This window comes from Antedon mediterranea, chromosome 2, assembly GCF_964355755.1.
Source record: "Antedon mediterranea chromosome 2, ecAntMedi1.1, whole genome shotgun sequence".
NCBI classification, from domain to species: Eukaryota; Metazoa; Echinodermata; class Crinoidea; order Comatulida; family Antedonidae; genus Antedon; species Antedon mediterranea.
This window is the reverse complement of record NC_092671.1, coordinates 36,494,235-36,517,240: the sequence shown is the minus strand read 5'-3', so window position 1 is coordinate 36,517,240 and position 23,006 is coordinate 36,494,235. Positions and strand designations below refer to the sequence as shown.

Sequence of the window (23,006 nt, the reverse complement as noted above, 5' to 3'; positions counted from 1 at the left end):
AATATTTTTATTCATAAAAAAAAAGAATTGTTTGTTTTAAAAATTGATTCATAAAAAATTAAAGCATCATTTATCAATAAATGAAATAAAGAGTAAAACAAGAAATGTTATATTCACAACTTTATTTAATAATTTATACCATTGGCTAGAGACAGTTAGTTCCAAAGTAGAGTATACAAGAGACATCAAATATATTGGTTGACGCGTTTAATTAATTTCATTGGACAATGTAATTAAAAGCTTCTTCATCTATTGTCAGTTTTATTATAAGTGCCCTCTTGTCTTTTGGATTCTTCGCACACTCTATGGTTCCGTTTAAGACATCTCCTAAGAACAGAAAAATAAATGTTAAAATTGTGATTCTCTACAATGCAATCAAGCGGAACCTTATCATTTGATTTAAAGATTGTGCATATAAGCAAGCTCTCAATGTGCTGCACACTTATAACCCCGGTCATTTTTTGGATCAAACGCATGGAAACATACTCCCATAATATTGCAGCTAGTAATCGGCGCAAAGTTGTGTCTTGATCTAACCGGTACCCATTTTATACACCTGGGTGGCGAGAGTTGGATTTGAACCACGATCAGTAATCCAACGTCAAACACACTGCACCACATGCCCTCTCATGTTCAATAATACGATACTCTACTACATGCAATAGAACATTAAAAAACGACTGTACTATTTCATGTCCATCTAAAATTCAGGGAGAAATCTGTTGCCATGCCAATATAGTAATATTGTAGGAAAATCTTAAATAGATATACTGTAGTATGACTTGCCTTTTTTAAGTGGTATTGGCTTAGGTAAAATAAACACTGTTTGTTTCCAATGGGTTTTCTCACTAGTTGGACTACAGGAGAACATCACCTATAGAAAATGTCAAAATTAAATACTGTATATCCTCGGGTACAATTCCACTTCAGGTACAATTCCACTTCAGGTACAATTCCACTTCAGGTCTAATCCCACCCCCTAGTTTATATCTGATTTTTACAAGGCATATCCCCGGGTATAGTATTGACTTTTGGTCTTGATGTAGGCCTCTCTCTAGCCAGTCCAGATGCTTGCCAATAATTTTTTCCCTGAACCAGGGTTTTCACAGGTATAGTCCCATCCACCGAAGTCGGGCCAATTTCATGTTCTAGGGGGCTGGGATTATATCAGAGGATATACGGTAATATCGAGTCCGATGTTTAGACAGAAGCTAATAGAAACAGGCTCACCAGAAGTAGGTGAATTTGCTACAGTAAATGAAGATAAGGAATGAACAAGAATTGAAAAAATAATTACAAATTTAAAATGTAATACAGTACCAGAGTATAGGCCTATAAACTTACAGTTTTCTTGCAGTGTTTTTCAAAAATGACATCAAAATATCCAACAATTCCCTGAAAAGTAGAAATTTTTATTTGTTTAGTTTATTGTACACAGATGCTGTATTATTTGTTATTTTCTCAAGCTCTGTCCTACAATGATGTGACAAAAAAAAATGTAATGTGCCCATATATGGACATGATGATGTCATATCACTACAATATTCAAGCATATCACTACCATATTTAGGCACATCACACTTTTATTGTCAAACTAGTTTGATAGTGTGGACAGAGTTTATAAATAAAATAAAATAACCTACTGTACAGTTAGAGTCTCGTTGAATTTCCAGTTTAAAACTTGAAGTAAAATCTAAATCTTTAACATGGATACTGCAAATATCTACACACTGTTGACAAAAAAAAAATGAATTGTTTGAAATATACGTAATGCTTCTTCCACTACCCATGTGTAATCACCTTCCCCTGGGGCTGACCTAAGAAAATTTTGAAAAATAGAGCTCATAGGTCCCTGTATATTGAACTTATACGAAATATGAAACAAAATATATAAGTCTACAGCACCAGCCCACCATGGTTGGGGTGGAGCTAAACACATTTTGAAAAATAGAGCTGCTAGGTCCCTGGATATCGAACTTATACGAAATATGAAACAAAATATATGTCTCCAGGACTCTACCATGGTTGGGGCTAGCTAAGAACAGTTTTGAAAAATAGAACCGAAGAGGGGACATTCCTGGCAGACAGAACTACTTTTAACACAAACAAAAAGCTCCACCCACATTAACCATACAAGGCGTTGATATAACCGTATCCTTTTTCACATATTCAACGCTGCTTTCTTCCAGCACGCATGATTTCATACACGTCATTTTAAATCCGTAAACATTGTTCCAAAAATCTACTTTTGAATCATGATTTCTTTGATCGTCAATAGCAACAAGACGTAGAGTACATAGGTCAGGGTAGACTGAAATTAATAAAAATTAATGAAAAAATACTTATAATATTTTATTTTGATATGCTTTTACGCATCCAACAGCGAGCACAAACTCAACAATTACAGGATGGATAAACTATTTTATTTTATAATTTATCATGCTTATAAACTGTATTGTAAGATGTATTGTCCCCAAAAACATACAAAATAAAGATTATTAAAATTCGACTTTAAATAGGCCATTTTGCAGTTAAATAAATAAAGTTCTTTACTTCTCCAAAAAAAATATAAATATTTCACTTATAAAAAGACAAAAGAAACAGTTAATTGTAAGCAAAAACCATTGTCTGACAGACAATTTTTCCTTTAAACTAAATAATTTTTTGTTTTCGATCCAGTTTCTGGTCAAAGCGAATTTAAATGGCACATTAAGCAACAAATTATAAATTGTTTAGGGGGACAATAGTCCTATTGTTTAGGGGGACAATAGTCCTATATCTTTAAATAAACACAAATTGTTTTTATTGATGTGTTGTTAATTCAGATTACGTTACCTGTACCATCTGGGTGAAGATATTTGTCACGAGCAAAGAGAACAGAATCCAGCATTGATTCAAAGAGAAGAAAGTAACCCATCCACTCTGAGATGATTATATCGACCTAAATAATGACACAAATTGCAATATGACATATTAACAATGTATAGGACAGTGGAAAATACAGAACAAGCATGTTGAAATGTTGAGCAATTATAATACGAAGGTACAAAAACCTTTGCAACAAAAAATTGCACAGAAATTGGAAATAGGAGAACAATGTGTAAAGAAAGACAGCTTCAAAGTTATAACCTACCACCTGGAGCCATGTGTCCTATATAATAATAATAATAATGATAAAAAAAAAGAAGAAAAGCAGAGGAACTATTTACACCGCTCCATTCTCCAGCTCATTGATGATCACAGGAGCTTGAGGAAAAAGGGCCTATGTCTATCCTATCCTACAAAAATAAGTCCAGAATTGAACTAATAAGTCACCTAATAGTCCATCGACACCAACAAGGAACATAGACCTCAAAACGAGGGATAGCCAACATATATTAAGCTTGACATTACAGTATTTTTCTGTTTTGTGTGATATAATAAATCACAATTGACCTGTTTGACCGGTAGCTTGACCTCTTCCATCTTGCCTTTTATAAGCATCACTACATTTTCCAATCCATTTTCTCTATAAAAGAAACATAGTGATTTTGTGATTATGTGATTATGTGCTAACACTCTCAGTTTAACAGTACTGCTTTAACTGCACATTAAATACTGTAAATTGTATAACAAAAATATAAATAGGTACTTTTTGTCAAACTTTTGTAATTCATTAATATATATTCATCAATATTGCTTGTGTTAAGCTCTATCTACACTATCAAACTTTATGTGATGTGATGTGCCCATATATGGACACGATGATAATGTCATATCATTACCATATTTGGGCACATCACACACTTTTTTTGTCAAACTAGTTTGCTAGTGTAGACAGAGCTTTAGTCTTACCTGACTATATCCATTGCATTGTAGATGATTTCTGATTGGTCGATTCCAATCACTTGCTTCGCACCTGCTTTTGCTGCAAACATTGACAGGATGCCGGTACCACATCCAACATCTAACACTACCTACAGAATACAATTTAATTATCATATGATTACATTTTATGCTTCAGATTGTGAACAACTTTTATTCAATTGTCACCCTAAAAAAATGTTCACAATTTTTTTTTTTAATATGCCATTTTAATGTCACATAATAGTTAACAAAAATGTAATTCCAAGCAAGAAATACTTAGATTGTCTTTCAGACAATGGTTTTTGGTTAAAATTAAACGTTTTTTTTGTCTTTTTATAAGTGAAATAATTTTTTTTTTCATTGTTTTTTTTTTCTCTCTAAAGTATGCATATCTGTTCTTTTTTGTTCAATGCGTGGAAAATAAATAAATGAAACAAACAAACAAACAAAACGTAAATAAATAACTTTTTTTAAACTGCAAAATGGCCTATTTAAAGTTTCATTGTATTAATCTTTTTTTCATGTTTTTGGAGAACAATACATTTTTAAGCATCAATGCACTGTGGCTATTTTTAATAATTTCATATTTTCCATACAACAAATATTTCATACCTTTCCTTTAAATATGTGTTGATTGTCGTAAATAAAATCTCTATAACTTTCTGTGCGAACTTTATCTTGCAACATTTCTTGGTGAATTCCAAAATGTGCGTAAGAATCGAAATATGATTGGTCTTCTTCGCCATTTTCAACATTTAACTGAACATCTTTGGTCTCAAATAAATTTTTTGTAGTTGACCTAAAAAACAAATCAGTTAAAACATACAGTTATTAATAAAGTATAAAGCTCTGTTCACACTATCAAACTTTATGTGATAAAAAAAATGTTTATGTGCCCATATATGGACATGATGCTTTCATATCACTACCATATTTCGGCAAATCACATTTTTTTGGTCAAACTAGTTTGGTAGACAGAGCTGTACAGTAAACTGAGCTGTGATTACTTTATTTATTTTATTTATTTTTTATTTTATATATTTAGGCAAATTGCCAAGGATAACCATAAGCAAATTCAATCACTATCCTTCTTAAAGGTGGCAATCCGTTCACGAGACAAACATATACACACAATGCTCTACATAAACAAAGTCTTTATTACAAGTCTTTGGGAGTGGAGTTGTAAATTGTCATTAGAAAAAATCCTGACATATGACAGGACTTGAACCCAGGACCCTTGGATTGGCAGCCAAGCATCATAACCACCAGGCCACAACTCCACTGAATTGGAATTCATACTCTAGTTAATTATCTAATCTCTTTTGTCTAAACCCATTCTATTTTGTTTCTTTATTATGGAAATTGTTGATCAATTCACCTTGCAAGGTTAAGATCTTGAAGTGCTTGAACCAATGCCTCTTCAGCTCTAGCAGCACGATGTTCTGCATGCTTCAACCGCTGTAATAGGCTACTGCTGCTATCCATTTTATCTATGTTGATGTCATCATTTACACTACCATATGTGTTGGATTCTGTAGTCATACATTCTATAGTCATAGACTCAATATCTAAACGAATCAATTGATAAAAAATAATGCAAAATATAGCAATTTACGATGATAATTGTAAAGAAAAAATGTTCTATAGAGTGAGAATGTTTTAACATCACAATAGCTTATTAAAATCTTGATTTATCTGTATCTTCAGTGTGGGCCAAGATATTAAAGACAGGCACGGATTTAGGCGGGGGTTAAACATGCTTTAGCTCCCCCTTCCCCCTTTAAAATGTAACAGCCATGTCTTTTTAAAATAAAACAATTACTATTTTTATTTTTCTGCAACCCGAAGGATTGTTTTTATCATTTATGAAATATTTAGCACCCCCCCCCCACCCCCAACCTAATCTATAATGCTGGATCCGCCCCTGATATAGCTCTGCATTTTGCCAAGTAGTTCGCTCAAATTCCAAAAAATGTTTGTGTTTACCATATACAAGCATGAGGTCATTGTCGAGAACAGGCTTCATAAACTCATCTGCTGTCCAAGGAAGCTGACCGATTGGATAATTTTCTTGAAATTTAACTGGCTCTGGTTTCTAAGAAATAAAATAAGAGCTAAGTTATATAGTAGATGAACCCCTATTGGGGACACCTTCCAAACCAAACAAAGTTTCCGCTTAAAGGGGGAGGGGGTCCTGAATAGAGGTTGGCTGTAGTGTTAAAACGTATACTGTCCTTCATTGGAAAGTGTTCTTTAAATAAGGTTAGAAAGTGTCCCTTGAATAGGTAGGGCTCTACTTTATTAATGTAAAGCTCTGTCTACACTATCAAACTGTGACAAAAAAATGTGATGGATGGACATGATGATGTCATATCACTACCATATTTAGGCATATCACTACCATATTTAGGCACATCACACTTTGTCAAACTAGTTTGATGATAGTGTAGACACAACTTTAAGCCCGGCGCCCACTAGAGCTTTCGGCTGAGCCAACTGGCACGAGTAACACTTGGCTCACTAAAAAATTTGTCGCAAACTATGATCGCGTTCTATCAGACACACACTGATTTTCTGATTGGATAATTACTTACTACGCTATACAGCACGCGCTGAAATATCGTAATAAATCAGAACATGTCATGCGCAGTGGAATTTTTTAGTGAGCAGGAAGCTCACGTTCGGCGCACACTTGAGGAAAATGGTACGGGTTCCAAAAAATATTAAACACGATAGATATTTTCCTCAGCGGCATGTGTGGCCGATTCCTCACGAAATCCCCGGCGCACACTGTGAGGCAAGTATTACTCATGCCAGTTGGCTCAGCCGGAAGCTCTAGTGTGCGCCGGGCTTTAGAGACAGTTTTAATACATACCTGTAACCTGATGAAGTTTATCATCTTTATGTATGAAATGCAATCAAGGTCTGAAAATAACAATATTAATAATCAGTATTAAATTTTACAAATTCAAAATGTTCATAATTTAAATTTAAAATGTCATTAATTAAGTTAATTAAAAATAATTAGATTGATTTTATTGGATTTCACTACCAACAAGAACACAATGATACCTTGAAATTGACATTAGCTATAATAGAATAGTAGTAAATAGCATAGTTATGAATTTCAGTTAAAAATAAGAATTATTTGTAGGCCTACACTACAGCAGTACCACACAAATAATCAGTACGGTATGCACATACATACCATATTTTTTCTGTACTGCTAAGATATCAAATGAATGCACTACATTGCAATGCTGTAGAACTTGTTCGGCTGATGGAAATATCCGTGAACAAAACAAACACGGAGATTCCAAATTCATCGGTTCATCTTCGAAGTCATCCCAGGTATTATCTTCATCTATATCATCTAAGTCAGGAAGGTCATCCATTTTGTCTAAAATATTATTTCATGACAAATGTTTAAAAATATTATAACATATTTTTACATAATTATTAAATTCATATTCTGTAAAAAAACATAGACCTACATACATCTTAGGCCTACTACTACATAGTTACAGTTAACAGCAGCACACAGACGATCGGCTGTTTCAGTTCGTCTGTTTACCCTGCTGCTACAATAAACAAGAAACATGCAAAGCTCTGGCATAGGCTTAGAGGTCTAACTGAGAACTACACAAAACAAGACCTATCTAAATTTAAAATGGCCTAATGTACTAACATAAATGATTATAAACTATATTATGTTTATATATTGAAAATAAGTAAAGATCTCATTGAATTACCAACTTTTTTATTTAGATAAACAACGTGATTTTGTACACACACAGGTACACACATGTAAAAAAAATGAAACAACAGAGGGCGACATATAAATTTTCGTTGGATTTGGTATTTGACATACATCCATTAATATTCACCTTATTAATATTAATGTACCGTTATACCGTAATAAAAATACTGTAATAATAAAAGTTTTGTTCATACATATCATTTGATACCATAGTACAATACTTTAATTGAACGGTGACTTTCAAAACTTTTCAGTGTTGAAAAATGAAGTGCATGTTTATTCTACAATATGTTACCGGCGTCCAAATGTCTGCATATATTGATTCATTTATTTATTTATTTATTTTTGTCTTTAACATAATTTAATATTATTATATTTTTTTTGGTCAAAATGGTCCACTAAAAGGATTCCGGAGAAAAAAAGAATTAAATTTTGAAGCCAATTGTTTGGAATTTTCATAGTAGTATACAATATTTTACCAGTAGTTATATTAATATATATATCTGGCTAATTTGAATTTCTGTGATGTGTTTTGTATAAGCTGCCCGGTGCTTCATGCCTATATCATGGAGGCCTATGATGCTGTAACTGTTGGCAGGCATTCCTGTGCATGTTGATTGACTTATATATTTAAATAAATAACCCAAAATAAATTAGGCCTATGTCAATATATACTAAATAATATATCAGTAGGTATGTGGGCAGTGTAAATTTATGTTAATTTCCATGCAACATTTCGTTATCTCTTAGATTCATAAAACTTTATAAGCGAATCGATTCGCTTCACAGACTTTTGACAATAAAAGAATACGGCATGTGTAGCGTATCGATTAAACTTAAGAGAATCATTGAATCACAACGTACTACGATATACTGGTACACAGTGTGGCCCATACAACAGCTGACAAAATAGGCCCATTGTTAACAACTCAACATGGCTGACTTAGACGGTAAAGACAGAGAACAGTTACATTTGTTAAAAGCAGAAGGTTACGTAGTATACAATAAAAGATGGCTAATGTTAGGTATATTCGGTACTTTTGCGATGTCCAATTATTTTTTGTGGGCACAGTACGCAGCGATTTCAGACTCAGTAGCGGAGTATTACGACGTTTCCTTGGACACTGTGGATTGGCTTAGTATTGTGAATTTAATAACGTATGTTGCGGCAATTTTACCTGTTATGTGGCTGACGGAAAGATGTAATTTAAAGTTTGTTCTCGTACTCGGTGCTTTTCTACAATGTATTGGAGCATGGATACGTTACGCCGGGACAGTGAAATATTCGATAGCGGTCAATTTTATTGGTCAAATCTTATGTGCATTGGGTCAGCCATGTTGTTTTGGAATGTCCTCACAAATGGCAGGAACGTGGTTTGGCATTAGTGAAGTCTCCTTAGCAAATGGAATTGGGTTTGCCGCTGTTGAGGTAGGTCTAAATGTCAATTTTTGAAAAATTCTAAACCATCATGTGCTCTGATTTAACGAAGTCACAACCTCGCCAAAATCAAAGATACACACGCCTATCTTACGGTTTAAAAGACGGTTTCGACCCCTTATCATTCCATCATGCCAATATCTATCAAGTTTTTGAAGTTAGCCTAATAGAGTTGGTGTGCAACAACCCCAAGATCTACAGTAGTATAGATCCTCAATGACTTTTTACCTCTGTTGTTTACCATGTAAACTTTTTCTGTATTTATGTCATATTGAAATTAAATTAAACGTTGACGAAAAAAAAATGTATCATGAATTGATAATCCTACTGTATTCACTTATCAATGGGGGTGGATCCCATATAGGACTGTCTTAGAAAAAAAAAGGGGATTCTACAATCCACCATTCGTCTCTCAAATAAAAATAATAATAAGACTGGAAAAACACTTGTCTACTTCTTTCTGCAAGTGTTCCCCCTATAGTAGTATAGTAGACAAGCTAATATATAGAAACACGTCGAGGGACACACAAGCTTCGGCTTAATAAGTCAACATCAAGTAGCCTAAATCAAGTAAATTATAAGAGCGCACATATCCACAAAGTGCTCAAGGCGCTTGTGAAAACCATGAGAAATGCAACCATGAAACTAAAAACAACAAACATGGCATGCAGATCAGAAAGAGTTTTTTTTCCCATCAACAGGCTTCAATAACAGATCTCCAATAAAACTTTATCGATAGTGTCTAGCCTACATTAACATAAATAATATTCTTTTTCTTTCTTGCAAGATCGGAGTCGGGTTTTCTATCGTGATTTCTCCGTTAGTAGTTCAAAATGGCCCAGAACTTGACAGCCAAATGAAGAGTTTATTTCTGTACACTGCAATAGTGATCACGTTGATACTTCCATTGACAATACTAGGTTTGTATTATCTATTTTGTTTCTTCTATTTTGATTCCTATTTAGCTTCTTATAATACAAACTTGATGATACAATGAATTAATACAATGTACTTTTGAAATTTGAAATTTATCTTTATACTGGGTAACCTCTTCAGTCAAAGACTGGTCTCCCAGAGGGCCCAGTTGGTGATCAGTGACTGTGATGTACTAATACACCGGGGTAACCCCCTACTCGTCTCGAAAGATGTACTAGGTTCTTTAAAGTGCACACGAGCTAGATGTGTACACTGGGCCTACGGTTTATAGTCCTTATCCGAGAAGACTCGTTCTACCACCAGAACCATGGAGTGAGTGAGCCTCGAACCCCTGCCGATGTTATGGCTACGTGATTACGGTTCCACTGTCTTAACCGCTCGGCCACTCACTCACTCACTTACTTAAAATCAGCTTTATTCATTCCCTAAAAGATTAAAGAATGTACAAGGATTGGTCGGAATAAAACCAAAACAAAACAACAGAAATACTAATGTTTTATGATATTCATTGTTGTGTCTACTCTCGACATACTTGTATTGAATACCGTATGCCACTGGAAGCTGTTTACCAGTGATTTGATTTAATTAATGACGTTTTAAATCTTTTTTTGGTTCACCACCACCTTTATTCATTCAATATGTTCATAAATAATAATGATCACATAATTTCTAAACATGTTCTACTTATTTTCCCGTTATTTTCTGATTTTCCCCTCTTTAATATTAATCATTTATAATTTTAACCTTAAATATTATACCATTACTGAATATTATTTTGGTTAAATCACATTCATTTATATTTCACTTACAATTTTGTTTGTTAAAACATCTGTTTGCATTGTTTTTTGTAATGTTAATAAACATTACAAGTATTATTTACCTTTTAAGCGTGGTTCCCACTCTAGCGACGCAACACAAGGACGTAACGCAACGTAAGTGAATTGACCAATCACAAGCGATGGCTTATTCGCTTGTGATTGCTGACTGTCTATAACTTCGCTTGTCATTGGTTAAAACGCTTGCGTTGCGTTTACGTCATTGTGTTGCGTCGCTAGTGGAAACCACGCTTTAAAACGTTTGCGTTGCGTTTACGTCCTTGCGTTACGTTCTAGTGGGAACCAAGCTTTAACATGCTTCTTGTTAAATCTTCTATTTACAAAAGCAATTGTATTGTATATTAATTCAAATTACCAGCTTATTGTTTGCTCATTGCCTGTGCTTTTATACTTAACTACCTGCATTAAATTCGTTGTATGGTGTACACAGTGTCTCAAGTATTAACCTGCATAAACCACATACACACATTTAAACATACAAATTCATCTATATACATAATGTTTACAGTCCGTTTCGATCTTATTAGATCTCGTCAGTGCAGCTCAGGTTTCGAAATAAAATGTACCGCAGAACTGGCACAATATATTATGCTGAACCAGGTATGCGGGACATGTACACTGATTATGAACACAAAGAGTGCACATTATATATTATTCAATCGAGTTTGAACAATACCATGAAAGCCCCAGTGGTCTAATGGTTAGAACATCTGCATATCAAGCAGAAGGTTCCGGGTTCGAATCTCGATTGGGACGACTTTTTCTCATTCTCACAGATTGCATCATTTTATCGTTTCAAATTAATTAATTAAATTTCAGTATATCACCGGGCGGTTTAGAATCAATGTTCTATGCCCGACGTGTTTATATATATTAATTAAAAATTATTAATTACCATAAATATTATTTATATATATTATACACTTATTATAACACTTTTAAACATAATGAATAACTTATACGATAAATTTTGGCGTTAGGATTACTGGCTGATTTTAATATACAGGCTACAGTGGGCCTATAGTATTCATAGTATAGTATTTCATGTTAAAACAGCGTACGAAAATAATGCTCTTTCTACACTATCAAATTTTATGGGACAAAAAAATGCGATGTACCCATATATGGACATGATGATTTCATATCACTACCATATTTAGGCATATGACTATACATGTTTGGGCACATCATACTTTTTGTCACATCAAGTTTGATAGTGTAGATTGAATGTTAGATGTATTTCCTTCAGTAATTGAGACACTCCATTTCCTTTATAAGACACGTATGTTAAAATGAAAAATAGCTCTGAGAAATATAATTTGTATCCGTTTCTCAACATACAGAATTAAACAAATAGGTTTGTTAAATGGAGTGCGGTCATCATGATTTTTTAACATTTTAACCGAATTTATGTTACTGTTTATACTTTTTTAGTCCGTTTCTGTATATTTATTATCTTTTTAATCTGAATTGCTGACAACCGGCAAATACAGTTTCTTAATGTATCTTGTAAAATAAATATTCTTTTAATTTCAGTTTTTGAAGCATCGCCACCGCTACCTCCAAGTAGACCTAAAATGAACATGGCGGCCGCCGGAAAACAGGTCCAATATTACCTGTCGTTAAAGGTGTTGTTCCAGAACCGAAATTTTCTGGTCATATTAGCTGCCAACTGTAAGTCATCAGACGGTGTATATATCTCGGTATCTTTATTTCCATAAAACATCAAAAATATAATACAACATCAATAACATTAATCGATAAGATTAGTAAGATATGGAATGGGACTCTTGTCACTCTTACGACTCATGGTACGAACAATATTTCCATATCTTTTCTTATTGCGAAGTTGTATATGATGGGTAGAATTGGTTGGTTATATCATGGAGAAATAAGTTATTTCTCCATGGTTATATTGAGTATATTTTGGGAACAATGTAACCATACTCTAGATATGAATAATTCTAATTAATATATCCTAATTAATAAGATAGATATTTATAATTCGAATTAATATATTCTAATTTTAGATTTTAATATTAATGAAATATTACGCCGCAAACCATGGCAATACGATCGGCACAGGTGGGAATCCGAATTTTATAAATTTGAGAATAAATATTTTACAAATTATTTTACTATCAATACACGCAATACTACAGTTATGTACGGTACGGTAAATAATAAATATCATAATGATATTATAAGTCTTAGCCTGTGCAGTCGAGGCCTTGGAGTGTATAAGGTCTAAATTTGTTTTTAAATAGCTTTTAATGATTTGACTCAATGAACAAAATCTGAAATTTTCACAATACTCATACAGATTCACTTAACAATACGGTTCACTAAATTTACTACACGAGATAGCCACCATAAGGCTCTGCCTACACTATCAAACTTTATGTGACAACAAAATGTTATGTGCCCATATATGGTGATGTCATATCACTACTATATTTGTGTATGTCACTACCATATTTGGACATATCACTACCATATTTTGGCATATCACTACCATATTTGGGCATGATCACACTTTTATTGTAAATCTAGTTTGCTAGTGTAGACAGAGCTTAATACATTATTTTCAAGAATTTCAAATGATTAAATAAATCAGAACGTTGAATACTCAATACCTTGCGCGTGTCGGAGTAATAAAAGAACGTCAACCGTAATAAGCGCATTTCTTCGATAAACGATTAAGTAATTTCCCAAAGGAGTTGATTTAATTGGATCCAATCACGAAAGGATATATTCATGACTTCTCTTTCCAATTATTCTCATTATTACGTTAATGAACTGATAGTGCATCTGGCTCAGGTGTGAATTACTCATTGCTAAAAATGGTAAACTGCCGTTTTTGTTTTAGCCATTTGTTTAATCACATCTCTTCTTGTATTTGTTTTTATTTCATACGCATCCAACAGTGAGCACAAACTCGCCAATTACAGGATAGATAAACTATTATATCATTTATCATGCTTAGCCTATAAACTAAGTCTCAATTGAGGATTAGGAAGTGGAGTTGACAACCCTGGTACTAGGTCAGGATTGAACCCTGGTAGTACTATGCCAGTATTGAACCCTGGAACTAGGGATTGGAAGGCAAGCACGTTAACCACCAAGCTACAACTCCACTACTTATATTTCTCTCTCTCTACATTATCAATTTAACATTTAATTTAAACTAAAGCTATACCATTAGCACCCTTATAATCTAATTAAATCTAAATCTAAACAGTGGACTCAATTTGTAAATTTAATTACCTGGATATTAAGTAAATTATCTAAAGCATTAATAACTCGTTAGGTCAGTTCAAAGTGGATTCCATTTGATAATTAAGGTTTCTTTGAACTCAACCTAGGCCTAGATATCCTAGGCCTTCATCCGCACCATACGGATACTTGTTTGGTGCGGATGAAGGCCTAGATATCCTAGGCCTTCATCCGCACCATACGGATACTCGTTTGGTGCGGGTATGCTATTTTGCCCGCATAATTATAAATTTGCAGCTGTACAATTGAAGTTACTTAAAAACTATAGATTTTAATCGCTGATTGTATAATTAGCATAACCGTGATATTACGTAGACAATACTGCATATATGATATGCCACGTTAATTGTGATTTGTATAGAGAATATTTACATTTTGTTATTGGTACTGTATTGATGTGTAACACATTCCAATCGGATTATTTTGCAGAGGCTTAAACCAGATAAAGGGAGCCCATTTAGGCCTAATTTTTAATTTATTTCGTGGGTTGTGGTCTACGGGGTAGGCCTAGCTGGGCTTAAAAGGTGGGAGGCGGGTGGGGGTTGTAAATAATACAACAGCACTTCGGTATGCTTGCTATTTTTTTTCTATTATACAATCTTTGTCAATGAAATAATGATTGGTGTCAGCACTTCGTTTTTGTTTATTTTAATCCGCTACTGCGACTGATTGTAACATTATCGGATAAAAGCAGGAGCTATAAAATTAATTTGACAACCATATGATTTGACTTGCTATATAAAGGTTAGGCAAGGGAGATCTGGTTATGACTGTCATTTGCATTCATTCAGTTACGTTTTTTTTCAGCAATATATATTGACATTGTTATATTGTAGACCCGTTAGTGATCTTCACAATGTGATGCTTTTAACACTGCACACTTCAGTGGTTTCTTTAATCCCGATTACCTGTATCCAAAGTACATGCCCCTGTAACAACAATACTCTTTTATTCCAAAAATATGTTTAAAGTTAAAATTTCGACAATCATTCTGATAGCGCTATTATACACTGTAAAAATAGTGTTTAGATCTTAAACATGTATTTTTTACCCATTTTTTCCACACGTTTAACCTTAAAAATGTTTAGATATGAACATGTTTCGGTTCTAAATACATTCTAAACATGTAGTCTGTACTCAACTCACTTGTTAAACATGTGGAGCAATATAAAGACACGTTTAAGTTTTAAACGTGTTTAATTTTCCATGTGTGGAGCTTTTTTTTTTCCTGCACAGTAAAATCGTATGCACGCAACGCCAAACACGTACCGTACCTAAACATGTTGACTGCTAAACATGTTGACTGAACATAATAGTGAAACGTTGACTGCTAAACGAGAAAAACAACATGTAGCTATAAACACCTTTGGGTTTTAAACACGCTAAACATGTAACTACGTGTTTAAAAACTAACTGCTTTTGTCCATTTCGAGGCAATTAACAGAGGATCTAATTATAGAAATATTTCTTTGATTTAATGATATATATACATTATAAAGTACAAAATAAAAATCGATCTAAAATAAAAAATTTCTTTTTTAGCCTTCAACCTTGGGTTTTTGTCGCTAATAGCGTTCAAGTTAAATGAAACAGTTCTATTGGCATTTTCGGTAAGTCCCCATTCTAGCTCTTTTCGAATATTATATAATGTAAACACCCCCCCCCCCCACCCCACATATTGAGACGCCCTATCTAATTAGGCCTATCAACAATTCTGTTAAAATCCACATAGGCCTAATAGCCTAGGGTTTAGGCTAATAATATTATACCATATCGTTTTTGTTATTAAACTAAGGATTTACTTGTAATTCTGTTTTATTATGGAGCATTTGCTGTTCATTCAACAAAGGCAATTAAACAACAGCACACAGAGCTCGCCTTTTCGAGATAGGAACTCATAACAGTCCGTTGATCATCGTCTGGCTGCGACAAATACCAACAGTACTGAACTAATGTACATTCTCCGCCGTGGCGCACGGTGTCTGTTAATGTTAAGGAGTGTGGAACTGATCGTGTCGCAGCCACAGATAAACCCTTTGATCTCCGAAGCTCATGATGATCCTGTTGTTATATCATAGTAATTATTCTATGATTCTTATAGCTCTATGGGTTAGTCAGGTTAAGCTGTGTCGAATCAAATATTATAGTGATATAATGGTCGGAAACCAGCCAAAGCTCGTTAATAAAACGATAACTTTAACGTCTTTATTCAGTTTAACAGTTTTATTGATCATCAAACAGAAATCCCTAACACTATTTATCAATAGTTTATCATATCGATATCAAAAACGAAAAGAGGCCTAGTTTGAATCTATTTGATATAATTGGACAATATGAGATATAGAAAAGACTTAATTGTACTGTCGGATACTAGGCCTGTGTATTGAGAACAATTTGTAAGCTGGCTTAATTATCAACCCAAAGCAGCTTCGACGTGCTCGCATTATTTATCCAGTAGGCCTAGGAGTAAAGTAGGGCAAAACATCTGACCAATTATTATTGTATTAACCATGAAAGCCAAGATATATCTATTAGCTCCTAATTATCTTTCCTTGTTTTAAATAATAATTAATAGGATTGTAATTGATTGTAACTATACTGTGGAGTAAGCATTGCGTCAGGGTGTTGAGTAATTGGTCTGATGTTTTGCCCTACTCTGACGTCATTTGTACTTCATACTAAGTACATTGAGAATAGCCTACTTGTGAGAGAAAAAAAGCTACTCCACAGTAGTTACAAACAATTACAATCCTGTTGGTGCAGTACCCATTGCTTACTTGGGCTCGAATCTATAACCAATAGCCACCAGCACAAGCTCGGTGGTCTAGAGGTATGAACGCCAGGCTAGTGATCTGGAGGTCGAGTCCCACCCGAGAATTACTTGCGTATTTTTTCGCAAGTATTCTCAATGTACTTAGTATGAAGTAAAAATTACGTCAGAGTAGGACAATTCAATTCAATTCAAAACATCTAACCAATTAATAATCAATAATCAATTATTATATTATAGTTCTTATTCCCCACGTAACAATTCAACAAGAAAGAGGTTGTGATCGTTTATTTTTAAAATTAATTTAGGAGGATGAGAGCAGCACAGAAATAGTTCAGTATGTCGGTATGGTGAAGATTATTAGCTGTATATTTGGCCCTATTGCAGTCGGGATTTGGCTGGATAGATCTAGAAGTTTCAGGTATAGTTATTTCATTGTTTTGTGGTACAGAATGAAGCTTGGATCCCACTAGGACGCAACGCAATGACGTAAGCGCAACGAGATGACCAATGACAAGCGACTGTTCGAATAATGGCCTCGCCTGTGATTGATCTTTTAAGCGTGGTTCCCAGTAGAACGTAATGCAAGGACGTAAACGCAACGCAAGCGTTTTAACCAATGACAAGCGAAGTTATAGACAGTTAGCAATCACAAGCGAATAAGCCATCGCTTGTGATTGGTCAATTCACTTGCGTTGCGTTACGTCCTTGTGTTGCGTCACTAGTGGGAACCACGCTTAAAGCTTGGTTCCGTTGCGTCGCTAGTGGGAACCACGCTTAAAGCTTGGTTCCCACTAGAACGTAATGCAAGGACGTAAACGCAACGCAAGCGTTTTAACCAATGACAAGCGAAGTTATAGACAGTTAGCAATCACAAGCGAATAATTGGTCAATTCACTTGCGTTGCGTTACGTCCTTGCGTTGCGTCGCTAGTGGGAACCACGCTTTAGGGATTTAACCAATCCCAAGTGATGGATTTATTCGACTTGCGTTGCGTTTACGTCCTTGCGTTGCGTCTGGTGGGCATAATAATTACATTTCCTTTATACAGTATTAATAGCCCTATTAATATAATCAGTTTCTCTTTTATTAACCATAGAATATGTCTATCTAAATGTAGGCCATTACACATTGCGTTCATTTATGTTACGTCATAATTGATTTTTTGTCGAAGTTTATGGTACGTCACAATTTACGTTACGTCATAATAGATTTGATGTCGAAGTTTGTGTTACGTCACAATTTACGTTACGTCATAATTGATTTGATGTCGAAGTTTATGTTACGTCACAATTTACGTTACGTCATAATTGATTTGATGTCGAAGTTTATGTTACTCACAATTTACATTACGTCATAATTTACGTTACGTTAATTATTTCTATTTCAGAGGTACTACTATTGTCACAGCAATTATGGCTACCATTGCAATTGCTTGTTTTACCTTGTCTCTCTATTTTACTGAAGGTTTTTTAGTTATTTTATCTATGGCTTTATATTGGTAAGTAAAATCATCATTTTGCCAAATGGTCTTATTAGGCAAATTTCTGCATGATTGAACTTAAGCCCATTAATACTGCATTGTTTAAAATAATAATAAAAAAAGGAATTAAAAAAACGTTAACTAATTTATTTTATCCTAGTAAGGTATTGATGTACTGTAATACAAGCATTGTGCTACGCAATATGCTTTATAAGTTTATATAGGCGGATCCAAGGACTAATTTCGAATGCAAAAGAAGATAGATATTATGTTCAGTTCAGCACTTCTTTTTACAACGTTAGATTTCTCCGCCCACCCACCGATTTCAAATTCTGTGGCCGAATTCTCCATTCACATTTAAGAGAAACACCTTTAAAATTAAAAATATCTATGAATATGATACAATTTAAGGGAAATTTATTGAGTTGAAATACTTAATATTTAAGGGAAATATCTCACTTAAGTGTGACTGGTGAATACAGCCAATTGATATACCACTGAAGCTTGGTTCCCACTAGAACGCAACACCAGTACGTAACGCAATCTCAAGCGATGGATTATTAGAACAGCCGGCGCGTGTGATTGGTCAACTCGCTTGCGTTGCGTCTACGTCCTTGCGTTGCGTCGTAGTGGGAACCAAGCTTTAGTGTCTGTTATTTGTAATTGTTATCACAGCGTTTAGTACGGTTTTACACATTCTTATCGTTCAATATTTTCAATAATAAACCATATGTCACATGTTTACTGATGTTGTTTAAACAATATATCTGTTTATTCACAGGTTCTTTGCTGCCTGTATGATCATTGTGGTGTTTGAGTATGCTGTTGAGTTGACGTATCCTGAACCAGAGATCATGTCATCGGGTCTTTTAAACGCTACCGGATATGTAAGAACAACTTCCTAACACTCCCATTCCGTCTGTCTGTATTCATATATTTGATTGCTAATATTGTAGGCATGTATATTATGTATATATACATTACAATACTGTAAACCATTTATTTACATTCGTATTTTATCTGAAATTTAGTTGATCTTCCATATAAATTATCAATTAACGCAGTTACTTATTTTGTGGGCTCGTGTGGTGTGCCCAGATATGGTAGTGATATGCCCACATATGGTAGTGATATGACATCATCGTGTCCATGTCCTTATATGGGCACATCACATTTGTTTGTTACATAAAGTTTGATATAGTGTAGGTCTAAAGCATGGTTCCCACTAGAACGTAACGCAAGGACGTAAACGCAACGCAAGCGTTTTAACCAATGACAAGCGAAGTTATAGACAGTTAGCAATCACAAGCGAATAAATATATATAAAAATCGCTTGTGATTGGTCAATTCACTTGCGTTGCTTTACGTCCTTGCGTTGCGTCGCTAGTGGGAACCACGCTTACGATATTTGGAGCATTGTTGCGTCGTCGGTTCCCACTTGTGATACGCAATACAGCACTTTACGTCAAAACGTCACTGCGTTGCGTTACGTTGCGTCGCTAGTGGGAACCACGCTTTATAACGTCAATATTTTATTTTCAGACGGTCGCTTGCTTTATGATGTTGCTTTATGATGTTTTCCTGGAAAGTACAAACGTTTATATAACAATAACAATCTTTTGCTGTACTCTATTCATTGCATTCATATTAACATGTAAGTATTACTGTAGGTGAAGAATGTTTGTATTGGTCCAACCATGGAGAAATAACCAACCAAAGCAATCTAACGAGACACTGAGCTCGTCTTGCCAATCTAGGAAGTCGTAACAATCCTTTGATCTCATGTCTGGCTGCGACAAATACCAACAGTACTGTACTGTGTATGTGCTATGTGTCGGTTAAGGGGCGTGTAACTGATTGTGTCGCAACCACAGACAAACTGTTTGATCTCTGGAGCTCAACATCATGTTGTTAGATTGCCTTGGTCCAACATTGGAGTTACCAGACTCTATTATTATTTATCAAGTAATTTCTAACGACATAGGTTTTTGATCATTGTCTTCTGTATGATAATGCTCAGTTCAGAAAATTGCTGCTCTACATGTATTCAAACTGCACAAAACATCATATCTTTCAATTTATCAAGCAATATCATAAATCCAGTTTCATTTTGTAATATATCTAGTAAGATATTATATCTTCGAAGAATTTCATTTAGCTTCTAATATTTTAAAGATGAAATTTTCGATTAGAAAAAGCTATAAAAAAACGTTTCGAGTATAAGTATTCCGTTTTATAGATTGTTAAAAACAAAAAATGTCATCCTTAAAATATTATAATTAAACTATTTGAGTATGTAGGATATGTACTCCTCGACCGTCATATCTGAGCATACAATCTAAAGCTCTGTTATCAAACTTTATGTGACAAAAAAATGTGCACATAAGCCTATATGGACATGATGATATTCATATGCACATCACACATCACACTTTTTTTGTCAAACTAGTTTGTTAGTGTAGACAGAGATTTACGATTGCCTTGATCTGAGCAGGGAAATCTGGACTGAGTGTGTAAAGAATCACTCAATAGCTCGTGGCGGTATTTATCATATCTATTCTCTTATCAACATCGTATCAATATCGTATCAATATCAAAACTAAACCCAAAATCAGCCGTGAATACTGCCACCACACCGATTAGTTCCGTGATAATTAACATGATGTGGGAACTCATAACGATGAAGATGAACATATCGTATCAATATCAATACATTATTATCAATATCTTATCAATATCTTATCTACATCTTATGAATATCTCATCAATATTTTAATATCTTATCAATATGTTACCCTTTACAGTGTTTATCGATCCAACCTATCGAAGACAAGACGCAGATATAGACAATTTTGATGACTCCATCGTTTCTGAATCTGACACAGAAATTACAAATAAGTAAAGATCTTTTACGAAATATTTTAGTACATTTTTTATCCCAGGTGTTAAGTCTTAAGTTTCATTTTAAGCTTAGGTCCTATGTAAAGATATATTATAAAGCCTGTAGCGCAAAAATAAATCAGACTATATAGCTGCGATTTTCATTTCCGCCGCACTGATTGTTTGCGCAATTTTCCCACAATCCGATTCGAAAAACTTAAGGAACTAGGATTCGTCACAGAGAGGGATTTTGGAAAATGAAAATATGAATACGCATGCGTATAAGCTGACGCTTTTGATTCACTGAACAAATTCGTAAAGTGGAAAACCAGATTAGTAGTATATAATGGTATCGGAAATATTGTATATAATTAGCTGGTGTATGATATTAATGGTATATATCCGATATATCGTATCGTATCCGATATTAACTTATTTGTTATTCGTTTTGCTATTATATATCCTAATTTGCTATTCAAGGTAAATAGCCCAATTAAAAGCAATAAAAGTGGTTAGATGAACCCGGTGAATATAAACTGTATTTAAAAAGGTATCAATAGTTAATAATTGATATGTATTTATTATCTAATTTGAAAGGACATGTTTTAATTTATATATACCTAAAAAGAATACATTAATAATAATGTCCAATTACTTTATTTTGTATATACAAATACGTTGATTCAACAACAGTGATGATAACAGTGGTTAGGAAAATGTGCAATATTATAAAATAAACAGAACTATCTCACATTATTACATGGTACAGTTTTAACCATGTTCAGAGCAGTTTTCCATCATGGTTCAACCGAGGATAGGATCTGATCCTATTCACCTTTTCGCCTTCATACATCGTTGTATTATGCATTGGTGTCGATCATGTAGTACAGGGATGGGAGCACGTTCCTTTTTTCCACGGCAACACTAAATTTTGTTGGAAAATGGGAAAGGTGGTTTCAGACTTAGTCTGAGGGCGAACCGTGATTGACCACTTCTATCTGACTGTGGCGTAACGGCTATGAACGCTTACTGGCTAAACTCAGGGCTCAGAGCTTATGTGTGCACCTGATCAGTGCACAGAAGAAAAAAACAGGCATTAAAAGGCCTCCAGCGTTGAAACTCGGAGGGCCACTTAGTTTCCTAAACCAGGGGCCTCATGCCTCTGCGTTACGCCACCGCTATACGAATGTGTCTCCCCTTCACTCCATCCCAGCAAACTTGATCGGCGTCAAGAAAACATCTACCACTCCTTATTAATGATATTATTTGTGTTGTTTTATTTTGTTAATGCATGGGATACTTCTTTCTGACACATAATTGATTCTATTCGGACAAAAACAAGTCTGTGTAGACAAAAGTTATTATATGTAGACAAAATTCATTCTGTGTAGACAGAATTCATTGTGTGTCAACAAAATGAATCTTAGGCCTAACCATTGTAAAACTTTAGTCTGAACATTCATTAAGCTGGAGAAAACAAAGACTATTTATTATAAGGTTTTATTTATGATAATGAACATGTGTTTGTGTGGACGATTACCATTTACTGGTACCGGTAGCAGTGAATAAATTCGTCCAATGATAATGTAAAATTGCTACTGTTCGTACAACACCAATGTTGTAGTAGGAAATGATAAAATTTCTGGACACTATAATCTGTATTTTAATATGTTTGGTTCTTTGTTTTATCTAAATAAATGTTTTCCAAATTAATACAATATCAAATATGTTTCTTTTTTATTTTCTCTCTACAATGTATATTAATTATTGATGTAACCTAA

The 23,006-nt window shown here is 34.2% G+C and overlaps 2 protein-coding genes across 2 annotated transcripts; one reads left to right on the top strand and one right to left on the bottom strand.

Annotated features, from left to right (window-relative positions):
- Positions 1-10: 10 nt before the first annotated feature.
- On the bottom strand, positions 11-7,636 carry LOC140040931 (protein arginine N-methyltransferase 3-like). Its single transcript, XM_072087212.1, has 14 exons — positions 7,605-7,636; positions 7,055-7,246; positions 6,722-6,771; positions 5,833-5,941; positions 5,225-5,414; positions 4,459-4,645; positions 3,835-3,956; positions 3,436-3,508; positions 2,836-2,941; positions 2,124-2,311; positions 1,644-1,730; positions 1,345-1,395; positions 787-874; positions 11-327 (listed from the first exon to the last, which is right to left on the bottom strand). Exons 2-14 carry the CDS (start codon positions 7,239-7,241, stop codon positions 218-220), a joined length of 1,548 nt encoding a protein of 515 aa, XP_071943313.1. The 5' UTR covers positions 7,242-7,246; positions 7,605-7,636; the 3' UTR covers positions 11-217.
- An 825-nt stretch (positions 7,637-8,461) lies between these two features.
- LOC140040927 (choline/ethanolamine transporter FLVCR2-like) lies at positions 8,462-22,960 on the top strand. The gene is made up of 9 exons (XM_072087208.1): positions 8,462-9,035; positions 9,832-9,964; positions 12,353-12,490; positions 15,635-15,702; positions 17,171-17,283; positions 18,253-18,363; positions 19,127-19,232; positions 19,888-19,999; positions 21,150-22,960. Exons 1-9 carry the CDS (start codon positions 8,541-8,543, stop codon positions 21,245-21,247), a joined length of 1,374 nt encoding a protein of 457 aa, XP_071943309.1. The 5' UTR covers positions 8,462-8,540; the 3' UTR covers positions 21,248-22,960.
- Positions 22,961-23,006: the final 46 nt, after the last annotated feature.

Coding starts and splice junctions, on each gene's coding strand:
- LOC140040927 (XM_072087208.1), top strand. CDS start 8,541: ATGGCTGACTTAGACGGTAAAGACAGAGAACAGTTACATTTGTTAAAA. Junction 15,703..17,170: donor CAGTTCTATTGGCATTTTCG/GTAAGTCCCCAT, acceptor AAATTAATTTAG/GAGGATGAGAGCAGCACAGA. Junction 19,233..19,887: donor TTTTAAACGCTACCGGATAT/GTAAGAACAACT, acceptor TTTTATTTTCAG/ACGGTCGCTTGCTTTATGAT.
- LOC140040931 (XM_072087212.1), bottom strand. CDS start 7,241: ATGGATGACCTTCCTGACTTAGATGATATAGATGAAGATAATACCTGG. Junction 4,646..5,224: donor CAAGATCTTAACCTTGCAAG/GTGAATTGATCA, acceptor TTTGTTTTTTAG/GTCAACTACAAAAAATTTAT. Junction 3,957..4,458: donor AACACATATTTAAAGGAAAG/GTATGAAATATT, acceptor TGTATTCTGTAG/GTAGTGTTAGATGTTGGATG.